Genomic DNA, 17,228 nt, shown 5'->3' on the forward strand with positions numbered 1-17,228 from the left:
GCAGCTTTAGAAAACTAAAACAGATTTTTTTTTTTTTTTACTAATTCACATAAAATTAAAATATGTAACTATTAAAGTAAAAATTGTTCCTCTTTCTACTGCCACCCATGTCCTGCAGGTGAGATATATTGATTTAATTGACATCAAATAGAAAGAGAAGAAAATATCCTCGTCTTTTTGTTATTCAGTGGGGAGCAATGCAACATGAAGGCTTTTGAGATGAACATGCTGCTGCTAGAATATCGGTCTGTGGAGTCAGGGGATCAGGGTTATTTCCATGTAGGCCCCAGAAAGCTTGATACAGACTTGTTTTATGAGCTTAGTTCATTCTTACCTTTTAAAACTATTTCCAACAATTCTGAAGTGCTCTCCTAAGGAGCTGAGGTTTTCAGACTGTGAGCCTTTACAGTGGAACAAGAATAGCCCTCCTGTTGTAAGTTCCCTCAGTCTACAGGGGAAGCCTTAGGTAGCCCTTCCATTGAGAACACTGCTGAAGCACGGCCTGATTCGCATGAGTTGTGTGGGGTGATTTCATAGATTTTAATGTATACTTGCTTGTTTTGTTTCTTCTTACCATCAAGCAAATAGAGCATGTAGAGCTTTGGTCTACCTCCCCAGATTGCAGTAATTAATATGATTGCTTTCAAAATATCACAGAAAACAAGAATAGAGAATAGAGGGGTTAAGTGGTATAGACAATAGAAAGCTGCAGTGCGAACTTATTCCAAGAGGCTGCTGAAGGGGTGCCTTAGCTCTGTGATACTGAAGACCCGCACAGAATGGACAGTTTTTTGAAAAACACATTCAAAAAATGTGTTTTTTGAAAAGATGCAGGGTAATATGTAGTCAACATCGCTGCTGTCTGAAGTCTTCTCCTCCTGTGTGTTTGAGGCTTCTTAGCCTAATTTGGCTTCTGAATTTACGTACTTAAATATGTTTTTCATCTTTCTTTCTATTTTAATGAATTTCCCGTTCCCCTGGAAACCATCATTCATGAACCTACTTCAGTAATCAAAAGCCCCAAACAATTAAATGTCAATCAATTTTCAAGAGTACCTTAATTACTTTGTTTCTAGAACGTCCTTATAAATAATAGGAATTCCTGCTTGGACCCTCAAGTGCTGCCAGGCTGGCATATATGATTTTATTTTATATATATATATATATATGTGTGTGTGTGTGTGTATATATATATATATATACACACACAGAAAATCATAAAATTTCCATGGCTTAACTTTTTTATAAAACTTTTTATTGTAGTAACATATACAACTCAAAATTGACCACTTAATCGCATTCAAGTGTACCGTTCAGTGGTGTGGATTTGTTCACAATGTGTGCTATTGTCACAACCATTGATTATCAAAGCTTTCTCATCACCTTAAACAGAAACTCTGTACTCAGTCGGCATTGACTCCCTGTTCTTGCCACCCCTCACCCGCTGAGCCCAGCCCCCCGAAATCTGAAATCTACCTTCTCTCTATGAATTTGGTTAGACTACATATGTCATATAAGTGATCAGAACGTCATTCCTTTTCTCTGGAAATAATATTCCATTATTTATACATGGCGTTTGATTTATCCATTCATCTATTGATAGACACTTGGGTTGCTTCTGTCTTTTGACTATTGTGAACAATGCCACTACAAACATAGGTGTACAAATATCTGTTCAATTCCCTGTTGTTAATTTTTGGGGGTATATACTTAGAGGTGCAGTTCCCAGGTGAGCTGATAATTCTATTTTCAACTTTCTGAGGAACCACCAAACTGTTTCCCACAGGGCCTGCACCATTGTACATTCCAACAGGCTCATATTTGATTGGCTCTTTCTTTCTGTTGCCTCTTTAGAAAGGTCCGGCTTCACAGTGAGGCCAGTGGCTGGATACCTGAGTCCGCGGGACTTTCTGGCAGGACTGGCTTACAGAGTCTTCCACTGCACTCAGTACGTCCGGCATGGCTCCGACCCCCTTTATACCCCAGAACCGTGAGTACTCGCATTCCAAGCCGGGGCTGGAGACCATTGCACTGCCAAGTGGTCAGTGCTTACATTGCTTGAAAATGACCTCAGGCTTTCTTTTGCCTTCTACTCAGTCAGTTTGAGCCTCAGCATTCACCTCAAAGAATGAAGCAAGCACCCATTGAAAACCTCCAGAAACTGTCAGCTACTGTAGACTAAAGATCACACTCCTCAGTTGGGTTATTTCGGGTCTCTATCGTTCTAGCTCCAGCTTGTCTCTTTATCTTTGACACTCAGCCTTCATCTTTGGCCAGCCTCTTGATGACATTGTTCCTTAAATCGTGTGTAATTTTTGTCAAGCCATGATCCATATAGACCAGTTTTAGAACAGTGTTGCATTACCAGAAACAGGGCTCATACCAAAGTCCGAAATAAGGATAATAGTGAACTCACATTGAGCAATCAGTGCTTGCCAGGCGCTGCTCGGATCAACGTGTTTGATCCTCGCAACAACCTTGTGTTATCATCTCAAATTTCTCATGAGGAAATGAAGGCGCAGGGAGGCAGAATAAACATTTATGCACAGCCTGCCCTACGTGCCTCATTCATTCAGGAAGTTCAGGTTCACATGCCTTAGCAGCTCTACTACTAATTCTGTCTCCTTTCGTCTTTTAATTGCCCCCAAAGTCTGAACTCTTTGCAATGCTGTCCTGCCATCTTAGTGTCTTGGACTCATCTGTCCAGCCCATCATCTCTGGATACGTATAAGGTTTCTGATTCTTCGGCTCTGTCCTCTTTCCTTGAGGGCAGTGGGTCTTTTTTAAAAAAGCTTTTTAATTGTATAATATAGAGCATTGGGGCTTTTATCTTTTCTCTCCTGGGCAGTGGGTGGGCGAAGAGTGGGGAGAGAAGCTCAGTGACAATGCTGTACTGCTCAGTCCCAGGGGGAAGAAGGTGGTAAGCTGCAAAGGCCCGTGTGCAGATAATTTGGCCTCATCGCACATGGATTCCACAAGTCTCCCTGTGTAAAATGTCCTTGACCCTGCTTTATCTACCCAGTTTTCCACTGTCTTCAAGGCTGGTGCAGTTTACATCTCAAACATTCTCTTACCTTCCTTTGCCCAGTCATTCCTTCCTTGGAAAATCTATCTTTTGTTTCCCTTATTATCCATTGACTCCATGTATTGAATCATAGCTGCTAACATTTTAAACTTGTGTCTAATGCCTTAAACTTGTGCCTAACATCTTCCCTGAAATTGTAAACTACTTGAGAGCAGTACTCTGTATTTATACACACACACACGTTTAAGTTAACAAGTAGTTTTTGGGAAATTACTGTACTTCGATTGTCCTGGAACATGATGAAACATCCCGGCCCTCCTGGACAAATGGGGAAGACAATAGCTAATGCATAAATAGATATATATATGCAACATATAAAATGGAAATACCTGTCAGCTGGTGATCAGTGCTATGAAGATAGAGAAAGCTGAGTGAGGAGAAGGAGAGTGATGGGTGCTGCGTTTTTGGATCCAGTAGTCAGGACAGCTTTTGAGGAGGTCTGAGCAGTGAGCTGGATGTGAACATCTGGAGAAGGAGCCTTCCAGACAGAGAAGAGCCAGTGCAGAGACCCTGAGGCTGAAACCCCGAGATGAGCTGTCCTTCGGTCTCAAGTGAGGGCTGTGCCCGAATCTCACCCCAATTTGTTACCCACTTTCTTCAGGCTGCTTGGCTTACCACTCTGCTTATGATGCTGTTTTACTTGAATAATCTTGTGATTAATAGGCTGCTGTGGTCTTCACTGGAAGGTATAGAACCTTCGAGGTTCAAGCTGTTAAATGGTTGACAGCAGCCGAGGTGGGCAGGGATCCCAGTGAATCTCCAAAACCCCTGTCTTCCCTTCCTTGGCGAGCACAGGGTTCGCTAACCATGTGGGGCCTGCAAGGTCATAGCATTGTTTTCCAACTCCTTTCAGCTTTCTTGAAAGTGTTTTTGGGGTAAACAAAGGTTATTTATAGGAATTAAGACATTTGAAAAAGAAATGCTTCCCAGAGTGGAGTGAGTGCTCAAAGGAGCCTTGTCAGTTTGAAAAGCAATCTCTAAATCTGGCCCAGAGGATTTACAAATGGCTCTGTTTACAAATAGCAGGCACTTTGTTAGTTCCTTTTGAATAACTGGCTCTCCTGAGACCTGTGATAGCATGCCAATAGGTATGCAGAGAGAGAGAGAGAGAGAGAGAGAGAGAGAGAGGCAAAGAAATAAGATTTTAGCCACAAAGCTCTATAAAATTTTGGGATACTGTGTTACATTTTTACCAAAGTACTTTCAGCCAATTCATTCAGCAAACATTTATGTGTGATGCTGAGAGGGAGGGGCGGTGGAATTGAAGATGAATAAAATATAGTTGCTGCCTTTTAAAGCAACTCGCATTCTGGCAGGGGAGATATAAACACAACTAATTATGAAAGAGTGTGGTTAGGGCTGCAGCCAGGTTGTGCAAAGTGTCGGAGGAACACAGAGGAGGGAGCAGTCCCAGAAGGTTCTTCAGAGGAATTTAAACTGAGTGGAGTCTGAAAGGCCGAATAAGAATTTCACTTTTAGACAAAGCAGGGTGGGAAGGGAAGTGAAGGCTTTCTAAGCCAAGGAAACAGCATCCCTAAAGATGTAGAGAGAGGCAAGAAGCTTCAAAGATCAGGACTTGTTTGTCCAGAGTGGGCAGAATTCAGGTTATGTGTTGTGGGGGGAAATGCATCTTCATGCTACACCATGAATGGTCATTTGTCAAGCCAGGATATTTGGGATTGATAGTGTACGCCAAAGGCAGCCACCAAAGGTTCCTAAGCATGATCAGATAAATGTATTTGAGAAAGCTGGGACTTGTGGAGAACAGGGAGACTCTGGTAGCACGAAAATCAGCCAGAGAGGGCACTTTCTAGTACAGGAAAACTGTAAGGGGTCGAACTAGAAAAGGTCAGGGTAGGACAAAAGGGCACCCATATGAACGGCATCATAAAAAATGGCATTAACAATTATTGCTGACCATAATGGGAATGAGAGGGGAGAGTCTCACAGTAACACTAAGGTTTTAGATTGAGAAGCTGAGTAGAGAGTCATTTCTAATGATGATTGAGAATATTGGAGGAGGATCAGGCTGTGGAAGGAAGAGGAGGTTTTGGGTCTTGGGCATATTGTCTTTGAAGTGCCTGTAGGATCTCCAGATGGAGATGTTCCTGGTAGCTGGATATGTGGGTCAGGAGTTCAGAGGTGAATTTAAAGCTCTCATGGTAGATTTGAGTGTTTTCTTCTTCCATGACTCCTATAACTGCACAGACAAGAGGAGACTAAGAAAAAGAATGAAAACTTGGGGTTTGCTAATATCTACTTACAAACTCTTTATCTTTTGTCAGTTTTATATAATTCATTTGTTTTTAAAATTTTTATTATTTCATGAATAGGCAAGACATGTGAATGGTTCAGAAAGCTGAGTTCCTTTCCTTCCTCTGCCCCCCTGACACCAAGTTAGCCCTCCCCAGGGGCCACCACTGCTACCACTTTCCAATGCATCCTTCCAGAAATACTCTGTGCAGACACAATTCTCTTTAAAGCTCCCTTTAATGATCGTGTGTACAAGTCCTAAGTCCCTTTCCAGCCACATATTTCAAATCTATCAGCCACACAACTGAGTGCTGTTTCCTGCCCAAGCACTTGCACAGGGATTGTCTTTGCCATGAAATCCCATTTCCTCAATTGAAAACCAAACAAGAGGGTGGGTTCTCCAATCTGTGAAGTTCAGCTTGGCTACTGTGTTTGCTGCTTGGACTCTGCTTCTAAATAACTGCCTTCAATTGCTGAACTGTTGAAGTGGAGGCAGCGCTAAGGAGACAAAGGTGAGCCCTGAAGACGCAGGGAGAAATCAGAGTGAAAGCAGCAAGAAGTCTTCATCTGAAAAAGAATTTTATTTTCCTTTTCAGACCGGGTAGAAAACATTTTGGTATCATAGCTTTCAATGCATGCTGGGTTCTAAACATGTCTTTGGCCTGTTCTGACATTCTACATTTTAATGACTCTGGGTTTTCTAAACTTGGCCAGTTTATGGAACCCAAATTTAAAAAGTGATGGCAGGTTGGATCGGTTCCTTATGGAAAGTTTTCTGACTGGGAAGACAGTAGAGAAAGACCTGGCGAATCAGTGACTCCTGATTTTCCTGGTGGGAGGAGTTGCTTTTCTACATGTTTTTCTTGGATCAAGAGGTCACATATTCTGCTAGAAATAGGGAGAAATGATTATTCTTCTTCCCTTGGAGCAGTGCTGGAGGCAAGGATTCTGCATCTCAGGGTTGCATCACTGCGTGCTTTGATCAGCTGTGATCGAAAGCAACCTTGTCTCTAATCAAATATTGAAGTTTGCAAATGATTTCCTTTAAAAAAATCAGTTGGGTCAAATTCAAGGTTATTCCAACAATAGCCTCCCTCTCACTCACACACTGGAATGAGAGGCAAAGATGCAGAGTACAGAGCATCCCCGGGCATGTGTGTAATGGCAGAACAAAACGTTGAGCAGTCCCACAGTCTCCCTGGTTTCCTCTTCGTTTCAGTGGAATGTCCATTGTGGCTATGTCAGGTTGTGCCGACTGGCCGCCACATCTCGTTCTAGAACAGGGTTTCTCAGCCTCTGCACTGTTGACTTTTTGAGCCAGATCATTCCCTATTGTGGGACGCTGTCCTGTTAATTGTAGAATGTTTAGCAGCAGTCCTGGTCTCTACCCATTAGATGCCAGGAATACATACTCTTCCACCCCTGTCAATTGTAACCATCAAAAGCATCTCCAGCCAGTGCCACATGTCCTCTGGGGAACAGCATTGGCCCCGAGAAAACTACTGTTCTAGAATGAAAAATCTGATAGATCCTATTAACCTTGATGTTCTGTCTACCAATTATTATCCTCCTTCTCCTTAGAGACAATTTGTAGACCTTGATTTCTTTCTGTTCTAGTTGGCTAGCTGCTGGAATGCAATATACCAGAAATGGAATGGCTTTTAAAAGGGGGAATTTAATGAATTGCAAGTTCACAGTTCTAAGGCCGAAAAAATGTCCCAGTTTAAACAAGTCTATAGAAATGTCCAATCTAAGGGATCCAGGGAAAGATACCTTGGTTCAAGAAGGCTGATGAAGTTCAGGATTTCTCTCTCAAGTGACAAGGCACATGGTGCACAGTCAGGGCTTCTCTCTAAGCTGGAAGGGCACATGGTGAACATGGTGTCATCTGTTAGCTTTCTCTCCTGGCTCTGGTTTCATGAAGCTCTCTGGGAGGCATTTTCCTTCTTCATCTCCACAGGCTGCTGGCTTGTGGACTCTGTGCTTCATGGTGCTGCAGCATTCTCTGCTGTCCCCGAATCTCCCATTCTCCAAAGTGTTTCCTCTTTTATAGGACTCCAGAAACTTCTCAAGACCCACCCAAATGGGTGGAGACATGTCATCACCTAATCCAGTTTAACAACCACTTTTGACTAAATCACATCATCCAAGGAGATGATCTGATTATAGTTTCAAACATACGGTATTGAATAGGGATTATTCTGCCTTTACGAAATGGGATTTTCATTAAAACATGGCTTTTCTAAGGGGCTTACATCCTTTCAAACCAGCACACTTTCTAACACACAAATCTGAGTATGACATTCTTTATTTAACTTCCGTTGGTTTCCTGTACATACAGGAAAAAAATGATCTCATCTCATCAAACTACATCTTTGGCCTCTCAGCCTGCCCTCGCCAAAATGCTATACTCCAGCCACACTGGACTGCTTCCCATGCCTTGCTGTTTCAGGCCTTTATCCCTTTGCACAGGTGGTTCCCTGTGTCTGAAATTCCCCTCTCACTCTGATGATATCCTTGTGACTAAGCTAACTTGTGATTCTCTCTGTAAAGGCTTTTCCAAACAGAGTTAGATATTCCTGTAGCACTTTGCTTTACTTCTATTTTACTACTTATAAGACTGATTATTTGTCCATGTATCAGTCTCTCTTGTAAGACTGTAATCAACTCAAGGCCAGGAACCATGTTCTTTTCATTTTTGATTCTGCAATATTTTACATAGTTCCTGGCACTTAGTTTATTGAATAGATGAATGTTCATTGAATAGATGAATAAATGAATTCCCTGTACTTCTCTTGGAAAAGCCCCATTTGTGCTGGCACTTCCCTCCTTCCCTTCTTTCTTCAAGAAGCCTTAACTCGTCACCCTCAGTAAACTTTGTACCACTTGGTGAGTACCTGCAGTGGACGGTGAATAGCTTGTGGTCAGGTGAGTATTAGGTAGAATAGGGTGGGACTTGGGGGCTATGGTGAAGGTGGTTGGTGGCTTTAGTTCTGCAGAGGGCTCAATGATTTTTAAACAGTTATTTTTAAAGTTGCCTTTATTTTCTGCAGAGTGTTGTGTATATGGCCATGAGGTGTGTGTCTCTGCTTGGGGCTTAATTGGTGGTGTGGGGAGGAGGCCATTAATTACTTTTGGCACAGAAGGCTTTGTGGAAGATGCCAGAGTTCATATTACCACTGAAGCAGGGAGGATGAGTAGAGTAGAATGAGGATTTTGTGGATGGGATAAATGGTGTCTGGATATAAGTACGGCTCTGTGCAGGGAGGGAGGATGGGAAGTGCTGTATGGATGAATCCTGGAGGTGTGCCTTATCTCTCAGTGGATTGGCGTTGGGCGTTTCAAATGCATGAAATGAAACTTCTTAAGGGGTACTGACTGTGTCTGTCTTATTGACTTGTGTCTTCCTAGTTCCCAACATAAATCCTGGTATGTAATAGGTGGTCCATGAATTTTGGTTGAATAAATAATAAGTGATTGAAGGGACCTGGCAGTGATGGTAGTATGGTCATGATATCAGATTTATGAATACGGGTTAGGACATGTAATGCCAGACCAGGATCAGGCATCACTGTGAAGTGGTTGGTGGATCATCAGTGGCTTCCATCTCCCTTTCTGGGCCTTCCATAGTGACCTCTGGCTGACGTTGTGGCTGTTTTCTTCAGATGCTCCTTCTTCATTCTCTACACTAAAATGTATGTGTCCTGTTTTCCCAGGGACTATTATCGCAGGAAATGAGATGGAGATGAAAACAATTTAATGGATTAAGGAGTCAAGGTGCCATTAGGGAGGGGTCAGTTGGCAAAAGCAGTACTGGAGCAAGCAGGTCCACGCTGAGGTTGGAGTGGATGACCAAACCCTGGCATATAAAGTGACAACTCAGTCTAGGGCAAGCTGAGGCCGTGTACAGTGCTGATACCAGAGGTGCCATGTTTGAGATAAATTGAGTCCCGGGCTCAGTCTGAGATCTGCAGAGGGCGGGAGCATAGGGAAGTGGTTGCCACAAGTGATGTTCTGGGTGAGCACCGTGCGGTAGGGGCTTCTTGATGAATGGCTGTGGTCCTGTATTGGTGGGCAGCCCCCCTTCACCCTAAGAGCTTCGCTTGGATTTCAGGGGCTGCTACTGGTCAGTATCATGAGTAGGGCACTTTTTTACATGTTTGGGGTCTTCAGGCAGAATCATGACCTTTAATGGAATTTTAGATGCCAATAAAACTATGAAGGTAGGTCATTTGAACAGAAAAGCCTTTTCAAATCATGCCCAGTAAGAGGTGACCCATTCTGTTTGTCTGTTTTGCTTTTGGTGGTAAAGATAGTCTTAGAAAAATAAGGAAAAAACAATTATTCACTGTGAAACTGAAGAATAAGAGCTGGAAAAAAATCTGTACTTCACACAGAGCTAAAAAGATACTTTATTTACTTATGTTTTGCTTTGGGTAACTAGTTAACCATGACTAGTCTCACCTAAGCAGGAAAGCTCACTGCCCCACCTTAAAAAAGAAGGTCACTCTGTGACATATTCCAAGTTGTATTTGAACTATTTTACATATTACATTAAGGAGAAAGCCTTTGAGATCGACAAATTCTGCCCAGCATTGGCATGGGTCCTTAAGAGTTGTTATGTGGATGGCTGTGTTGGTGAGTGTCTTCCCCAAAGGAAAAACAGGTTGGAGGGGTCTTTCCCTCACTCCCTGGCCTAGCTTGGCCCCTTCTGGTGTCTGGTGTGATTTTCAGAGGGAAGCTTTGGATTTTCAGATGTGGTCTTCACCCCCCTCCTCTAAGCTTTAGTTCATTTGGCTTTTCTTTCTTTTTTTTTTTCTTTTATGTGGGCAGGCACCGGGAATTGAACCTGGGTGTCTGGCATGCCAGGCAAGAACTCTGCCTGCTGAGCCACTGTGACCCACCCCATTTGGCTTTTCTTGCCTGAGCACTTCCTTCTAGGAGACTGTGGTCTCTAACCTTCATAGTTCTCACAGAATCCTTTAATGTGTTTTGGCAAAGTGGATGTTGGTTGCTTACTAATTGAACTTGCATGTGTGTTCACATATGCACAGATGTACAGAGCTCTTTAAAAAGAAAACAGTTTAATAACACCATAATCTCTAATGGCCCAACTACATGCTTTCCTTTTCAGCATGGACTGACTGAGGTCTTGGAAATGAAGGAAGATAGGGAAAGAAGACCTTATTTTCTAATCTTATTTTTTTCAATATAGGTCCAAACCGTCCTGGTCCAGATTTCTAAATAGACACCAGAAGTGCCCAGTTGCTTCATGCTTTTGTAGCAGGTGCCCTTTGGAACATGAAATTACCATGTGCAATGTTGAAATTCTCATCTATAGCATGCCCTGTTCCCACCTCCATCCCCTGCCCATTGTTGAGGGAGAAGCAATCGGAAATTTTAAATATAAGTGTATATTCTTCAACATCATTCTTTGAGGTCAAGCCAGTACAATATCTGTTGTTCCAGAAAAGCTATTGCCAAAGTAATAAAGCAATTTTGCATTGGAAATTCCTTTTTAAAAAATGTTTGAATGAAAACACTTAAAAATATTCATTCTATTTTATGTTTCAGATGTTGTGCTAGCATACTAGTACAAAAATATATTTGGCACAGCGTGGTATAAGCTTATTCAGTCAAGTAGTTCCCAGATTCAGGGTTGTGTTGGAATGATTTATCATTCAGCTCATACTAATGTGGGCATATCTTCTTATGTTGTCTCCTGGTGATATCACTTTTCAAATCAAAGCGCAAACTTTCGCCATTAAGAAATAATTCATGATGCCATTGGCTAATGTTGCATCATTTATTGCCATTATACAACTAAATGCATTTGCATTAAGGAAAATCTTTTTTGTCGCAGTTGAACATTTTAGGGGCAATTAATGTTATTTTTAAATATAACTGTTTTAAAGTTTAGAAAAGCCTATGCAGTCAGGTGATTTTTCTTATAATTGCCGTTGTGTTTCAATTTTACAAGAAAAATAAAAGTGAATTATTTCTGACAATATTTTTCATCGATTTCTAAGTAAAATAAATGCATTTTATGGTTAGTCCTTGCTTATTAGGACTGAGCCCTCTCTAAAACTGGCAGAAGATATCATTTATTTCCTTTTCTTGGGGTTCAGGCATTAATCCTCATTTGTTAAGTAATAATATCAGCAGGTAGAGGCATAGACTTCCAAATGTGTAAGAAAGGTTGGCTGCTTTTCTCTTGATTGAACAGATGCTTCTCACTAGGTCTATAATGAGAGGAAAAAATATGATTTTTCCTTTCCCAACTTTTCTCCTTGCTCCCACCTGAGAAAGTCTGCATCTGTGAACTTGTCTGATTTAAGCCTTGGACATTGCGGGTGTTTTTTCTTTCTTTCTTTTTTTTTTTTTTTGTTTGTTGTTTTTTTTTTTTTTTTAGTATCATGCCTTGCTGAAGTCAAGTCTGGGCAGAGTTTAACCGCCGAGCAGGGAAGATAAACCAGAGATGTGTAGAGTTTAACCTTCATTCCTATGAGCTCTGTTTAGCTTAAACTTGTTCTTTCCCAAAGGACACCTGAACTTGGTGCCAAGCTTCGTGCCCAGCCAACTGGCTTCCTCTGCTTCCTTGGGACAGCACATTGGTGTTGCTACCAGTGATTTCCAGACAATGGTGTGGTCTCAGGAAGGCAATCCCATCTGGTCTCCCTCTGTTGCTTTTGAACCCACACTTCATACTCCCATCTTAGCCGCCATCTTTTCCCTTAGGAATCTCTTGGTTTGGGCTATACCCAGGGCCAGTTAAGAATTTAGAGGCCCAAGGACCTGAAAATATTATTATCCCTACCATCCCCCAATATAGATAAAGATCAGTCCAACACAACAATAATAAATTTTGCTATTAATGGTAAATGGGTACATATTGACTCTTATGGGCCAGGGACTATTTTAAATGTTATATATGGTTTACTCATTTAATACTCTCAACAACCCTATGAGTTGTTACTATTGTCATTCTGAGTTTACAGATGAGGAAACTGAGACACAGAGAAGTTAAGTAACTTGCCCAAGGTCCCATAGATGCCAGGTGGAGGAGCCTGGATGTGAACTCAGAAAGTAATGCCAGTATCTGTGTGCTTAACCACTATTCTATACTAAAGAGTGTATGCTGAAGTTTAATAGCTTCTGTGCTGACTTTCTATTTACAGATTTCACACAAGATAGTTGGAGGTGAGAATTTCTTACTTTGTTTGGCGACCCAGCTTTGCTGGAACCTTAAGTAGGTGCCCATTGGGTCGTCTAACACTGGGCTGTCCTGGCAAGTAGAAGACTGCCCTTGCCTTTGATCTTCACAGGGCCACTGTAAGCCTGCCCGTTTATGGGGTAAGCGCCTCCTATTTCAGGAAAATACACTGGACAAAAGAAGGCGATAGCACCTCACTACTCTCTGATAATGCAGACAGGAGGCTGCTGTGTTCATGTCCTCAGGCAGAGGGACCTAATGGACTGAATGCCAAGAAATCCAGGCCCCACTATCAGCTCCCAGCATGACTGTTGGCAAGCCATTTAACTTCCCTGTGTGAGGGATGATGAAATACTGCTTTGATCTTTGGAGAGAAAAAGGCTGTATGTAAATACCAAATATGTCCACTCTTACTTGGCATCTCCTAAATTCAGAGGAAGCTGATGTGCCTCATAAAATTCCAACATGTCCTTAGTTACAAGGCCAAACCCTCGACCTGGACTCCCAAGTTTTCAATCTTAATATTGTAGTAAGTTTTGTGAAGTGCCTAAAAGCGCAAAATAACCCCTAAGACTTTTTACAGGGCCTTTTGTCTCTAGAGCTCCAAGCACTCTAACAATAGATGGTCTATAAAAAAAAGAAAGAAAAAACATCCTATACATTATTTAAAACCTGTGTATTTTGAAATCAAATTTGTGCCTGAGTGCTTTCTGAGCCCTATTTTTGTTCTTTTAAGCTATCAGCAGTGATTGGGGGAAAAGTTTCAGCTAGCCTTCCTTTTTTTTTTGAGGATCAAAGCGGGATACTTCTTTTTCACCACCCAGGTTGGCCTCCCTTGTGTGGTGGCCATAACTGCAAATTAGTACTTTTAAGTTCCCACACCTGGATCACAATTTGTATTTCCTTAGTGTGCTGCATTTAAGTAGAAGTCCATTTATGTATCTTCATGTGTGGAAGGCTGAAATGACCTGAGAGTTTTTTTCAGGAATATTTGCATTTTAAATTTGTAAGTACAGAAGAATAAATCCAAAATGATTGAGTTTTAGGGAAGGAAGAGGTAACCACTGTTTGGAGCTCTTCACTACTTTGTGGTAACTTACATCTATTGACAGAAACCATCATAAGACAGAAGGAAAAATGGATTTGACCTGACCCACTCATGTTCTGTTTGTCTGGGCTCATTCCACTCATCTCTAAGAGGTGGGCAGTTGTGTTAGTTAGATTCAGTTGTCAACTTGGCCAGGTGAGCATACCTAGTTTTGTTGCTGCGGACATAAGCCAATAGTACGTGAATCTCATCTGTTGCTAATTACATCTGCAGTCAGCTAGGAGGAGTGTCTGCTGCAATGAGTGACGTTTGACTTAATTGGCTGGTGCTTAAATGAGAGAGCTCGGTGTAGCACAGCCCAAGCAGCTCAGCATACCTTATCTCAGCACTCGCAGCTCAGCTCAGCTCAGGCCTTTGGAGATGCAGAAAGAAATCACCCCGAGAAATGTTGTTGGAACCAGAGGCCTGGAGAGAAGGCAGCAGAGATCACCCTGTGCCTTCCCACATAAGAAAGAACATCAGTTGAAAGTTAGCTGCCTTTCCTCTGAAGAACTAACTAAACAAATCCCATTTTATTAAAAGCCAATCCATCTCTGGTGTGTTGCATTCCGGCAGCTAGCAAACTAGAACAGCAGTGTTGTCATTATTTTACAAACAGGAATTCCAAGGTTCAAAGAAAGCAGGCAATTTTCCTAAGGTTGCATGACCAGGAAATAGCAAATCAAGATCTGGTTTAAAGTGTTGATGCTGGCATGAAATTTAAGAAAATTGTACTTGGGTCTTGGATTCACTTCTATTTGGCCATCATAACTGCTTTATTCAGTTGATTTCAAAAAACAGTTGTTGAGTATCTGTTGAGTGCAAGGCTTTTCTAGGCACTGGGAATCCAAAGAGGAACATGGCATGACCTCTGTCCTAGAGGAGCTTACTGCTTCTGGTTTAAGTGATGAAATATCTCTTTTTTAAAAAATATTTTTATTTAAGAAAACGGACAATACACATAGAACCACCAAAAATGGATTTCTTAGTTAGCTTAACCATAGACATATTTAATAAAACATCCATATAAACATTATAAAACCTGTGTTTGTGCAGTAAGTAAAAGGGCAAAACTCATTTAAGTAAAATTGACTTAAATATAAACATAATCTAATGTAATATGAATAATAATAGCTAATTTGTTTGGAACCTATGTTCCCAATGCATTGTCTTATTAAGAATACCATGAGATAGGGTACCTTTTAATCTCCATTTTATAGATGAAAAAACTCTTTCTGTACTGCCCAATAGGATAGAGATGTGGCTGTTTAAATTTAAATTAATTAAAATTAAATCAAGCTATGAATTCAATTCCCCAATAGCCCTAGCCACATTCCAAGTGTTCAATAGCCACCTGTGCCAAGTGGCTACCATATTGGGCAGTGCAGATATAGGACATTTCCATCATCTGAGAAAATCCTATTGGACATTGTTGCTTTAAGTAATCTGTTTGCATGGGAATGTGGGAAATAGACGTAGGTCTGACTCCTGAGTGTTTGCTTTTAATCATGTTATACTACCTCCTTAAAATGTAGTGGAATTTGGGAAGGAAGAGAAAGAGGTAAAAATCTCTTATTTCTTTAAGAAATAAGTAATATCTTAGAAATAACTGGGTACTGGAGACATACCAACAGAATTTCCCTTGCAGCCCTTTTGTGGTACTTGTGGACTGAAAACTATTTAAACTTTTCTGGCATCTATGGTACTTATATGGGTGAGTTTTGTTGTTCATATTAATGAATAATATGAAATACAAGTGTGCTAATCCTGGAACAGGAAAATTGGTGCTTGCTGTTTGCTCACTTATGGAACCATAAAGTGGATTTACTAAGGATTATTTTAGGATTATGCCTTACACATTTCTAAACTTCAGTTCCTAACATAGTACCTGGTACATCACAGGCACACAATAAATGCTTCTTGAACTAAATTTTAAAAAAGAGAACTATAATAACTGCCTGCCTCAAAAGAATTCTGGTGAAGAAAAGTAACATTGGTGGATTTTCTTATGATTCCTAGGGGGAAAAAAGTAAAGAAGATTTCCTCCAGGGCAGCATCCATGTGCTCTGCTGAGTAAAAAGAGGACCACATATTTATTTACCTATATACTGTGATAGGAATCTAAGAGGAAGAGATCATAAAAGCTGCCTAAAACCTTATCTGGGCCAGATTTTACAATATGCTATTTTTAAATATAAACGAAAGAAACTCTTTATATATGACTCCAAAGCATGCACTGGAAAAAAAAACCCCAAACTTGCTTTTGATCCTAAATTAACTCCTGCTATCATTTCCTTAGTGCAATGCAAACAAGCCAACTCATCCCTTGCAATGCATTCCTCATCCTGGTGTGTTATCCCAGATTCCTTGCACTCATCCACCAAATGTTGTGTGAAAGCTGGAAAAAAAAAAATACCCTATTTTGGCTCCTACCTCCATCCTCCCTCTTCTTTTCATCAATGCAAACTCTCCACCCCTCCCGCTCATCCTCCATTTCTTTGCTTCATGATTTAGCTCACGTGTTGGCTTCTATTTCATTTATAACAAACAAAACCTATAGAAAAAAAGGTTTAAAAGACATGCGCTGATTTGAGTTGGGAAGCAAGTGTTGAATGCTCACTCACTGCCTCTTAAAGGCTTTAATTTACAGCAAAAATAAAAAGTTACTCAACACACAGTGTGAGGAGTTAGCTTTGAAAACTGATAAGAGGAGAAACATGGCAGACTCATTTTGAATTTGAACCTAAAACCAGGGCCTTTATTTCCCCACAGCAAAATGATCACAGCTTTCTAGAATGATTTAAGAATTCCCTGGAGACGTTTTGCCCAGGCCCTTTGTAGGTGAATTTCCACAGGCTTTAGAATCCCCATAACAGGCTTATCAGAGAAGATTCCAATTTAGAGCAGCAAAAGTTTAATGTCTGATATCAGCCCTAGCTTTTTTTTTCCCCAAAAGGAGACATGATATTTTACAGTGTTAACAGTTTTGAAAGGTCCCACATTTCCAGTGAACAAAGAGCTTTTGTGAAAAGGGCTCTGAAAAGCATTATTCAGGTGAAAATGCATCAAATGGATGTGAGTTAAAAAAAAGAAAGTTTGCTGATGTAGCGATTGGGGCAACATGTACTGACAGGTGCAATTATAGCCCAATAATTAAATCTTTTAAGAGTGATCTGGTGAGATAAGGCAATAGTTTTAGCCTCATACAGGAAACCTGTTCTTAATTAGGTACTCAGGTGTCCAGCTATGAATGTTACAAGTGATATTAGAATCGCAAATTACTTTATATGCAAGACGTAGTAGCAGCGGCATTAGCACTTTGTAAAATAGGGTAAAATAGTATGATAAAGGCCCAACGGAACTCAGTTGGTACAAACGATTGAGAAGGTTTTGCAGTCTTGGCAAGCCTCAGTTTTCTTTCTCAGGTTTCTCATGCTTGGAAACTCTCTCAGCCTCCAGGAATGGTGACCAACTCAGCTTTTCAGTCTTACAGATATTGGAGGCAATATGTGCTGACAGGTGCAATTATAACCAAATATTTGAATCTTTTAAGAGACCTGATGAAATAAGGCAATAGTTGTAGTCTCAGG

General features: G+C 40.9%; 1 protein-coding gene across 1 annotated transcript in view; it reads left to right on the top strand.

Annotated features, from left to right (window-relative positions):
* Positions 1 to 17,228, top strand: part of TPH2 (tryptophan hydroxylase 2) — a 103,160-nt gene that overhangs the window by 40,501 nt on the left and 45,431 nt on the right. The window contains exon 7 of the mRNA XM_077111448.1: positions 1,855 to 1,990. Coding sequence (XP_076967563.1) covers positions 1,855 to 1,990 — 136 coding nt within the window. The remainder of the gene's footprint in view (positions 1 to 1,854; positions 1,991 to 17,228) is intronic.

Source organism: Tamandua tetradactyla, chromosome 7, assembly GCF_023851605.1.
Source record: "Tamandua tetradactyla isolate mTamTet1 chromosome 7, mTamTet1.pri, whole genome shotgun sequence".
In the NCBI taxonomy this organism is placed as follows: Eukaryota; Metazoa; Chordata; class Mammalia; order Pilosa; family Myrmecophagidae; genus Tamandua; species Tamandua tetradactyla.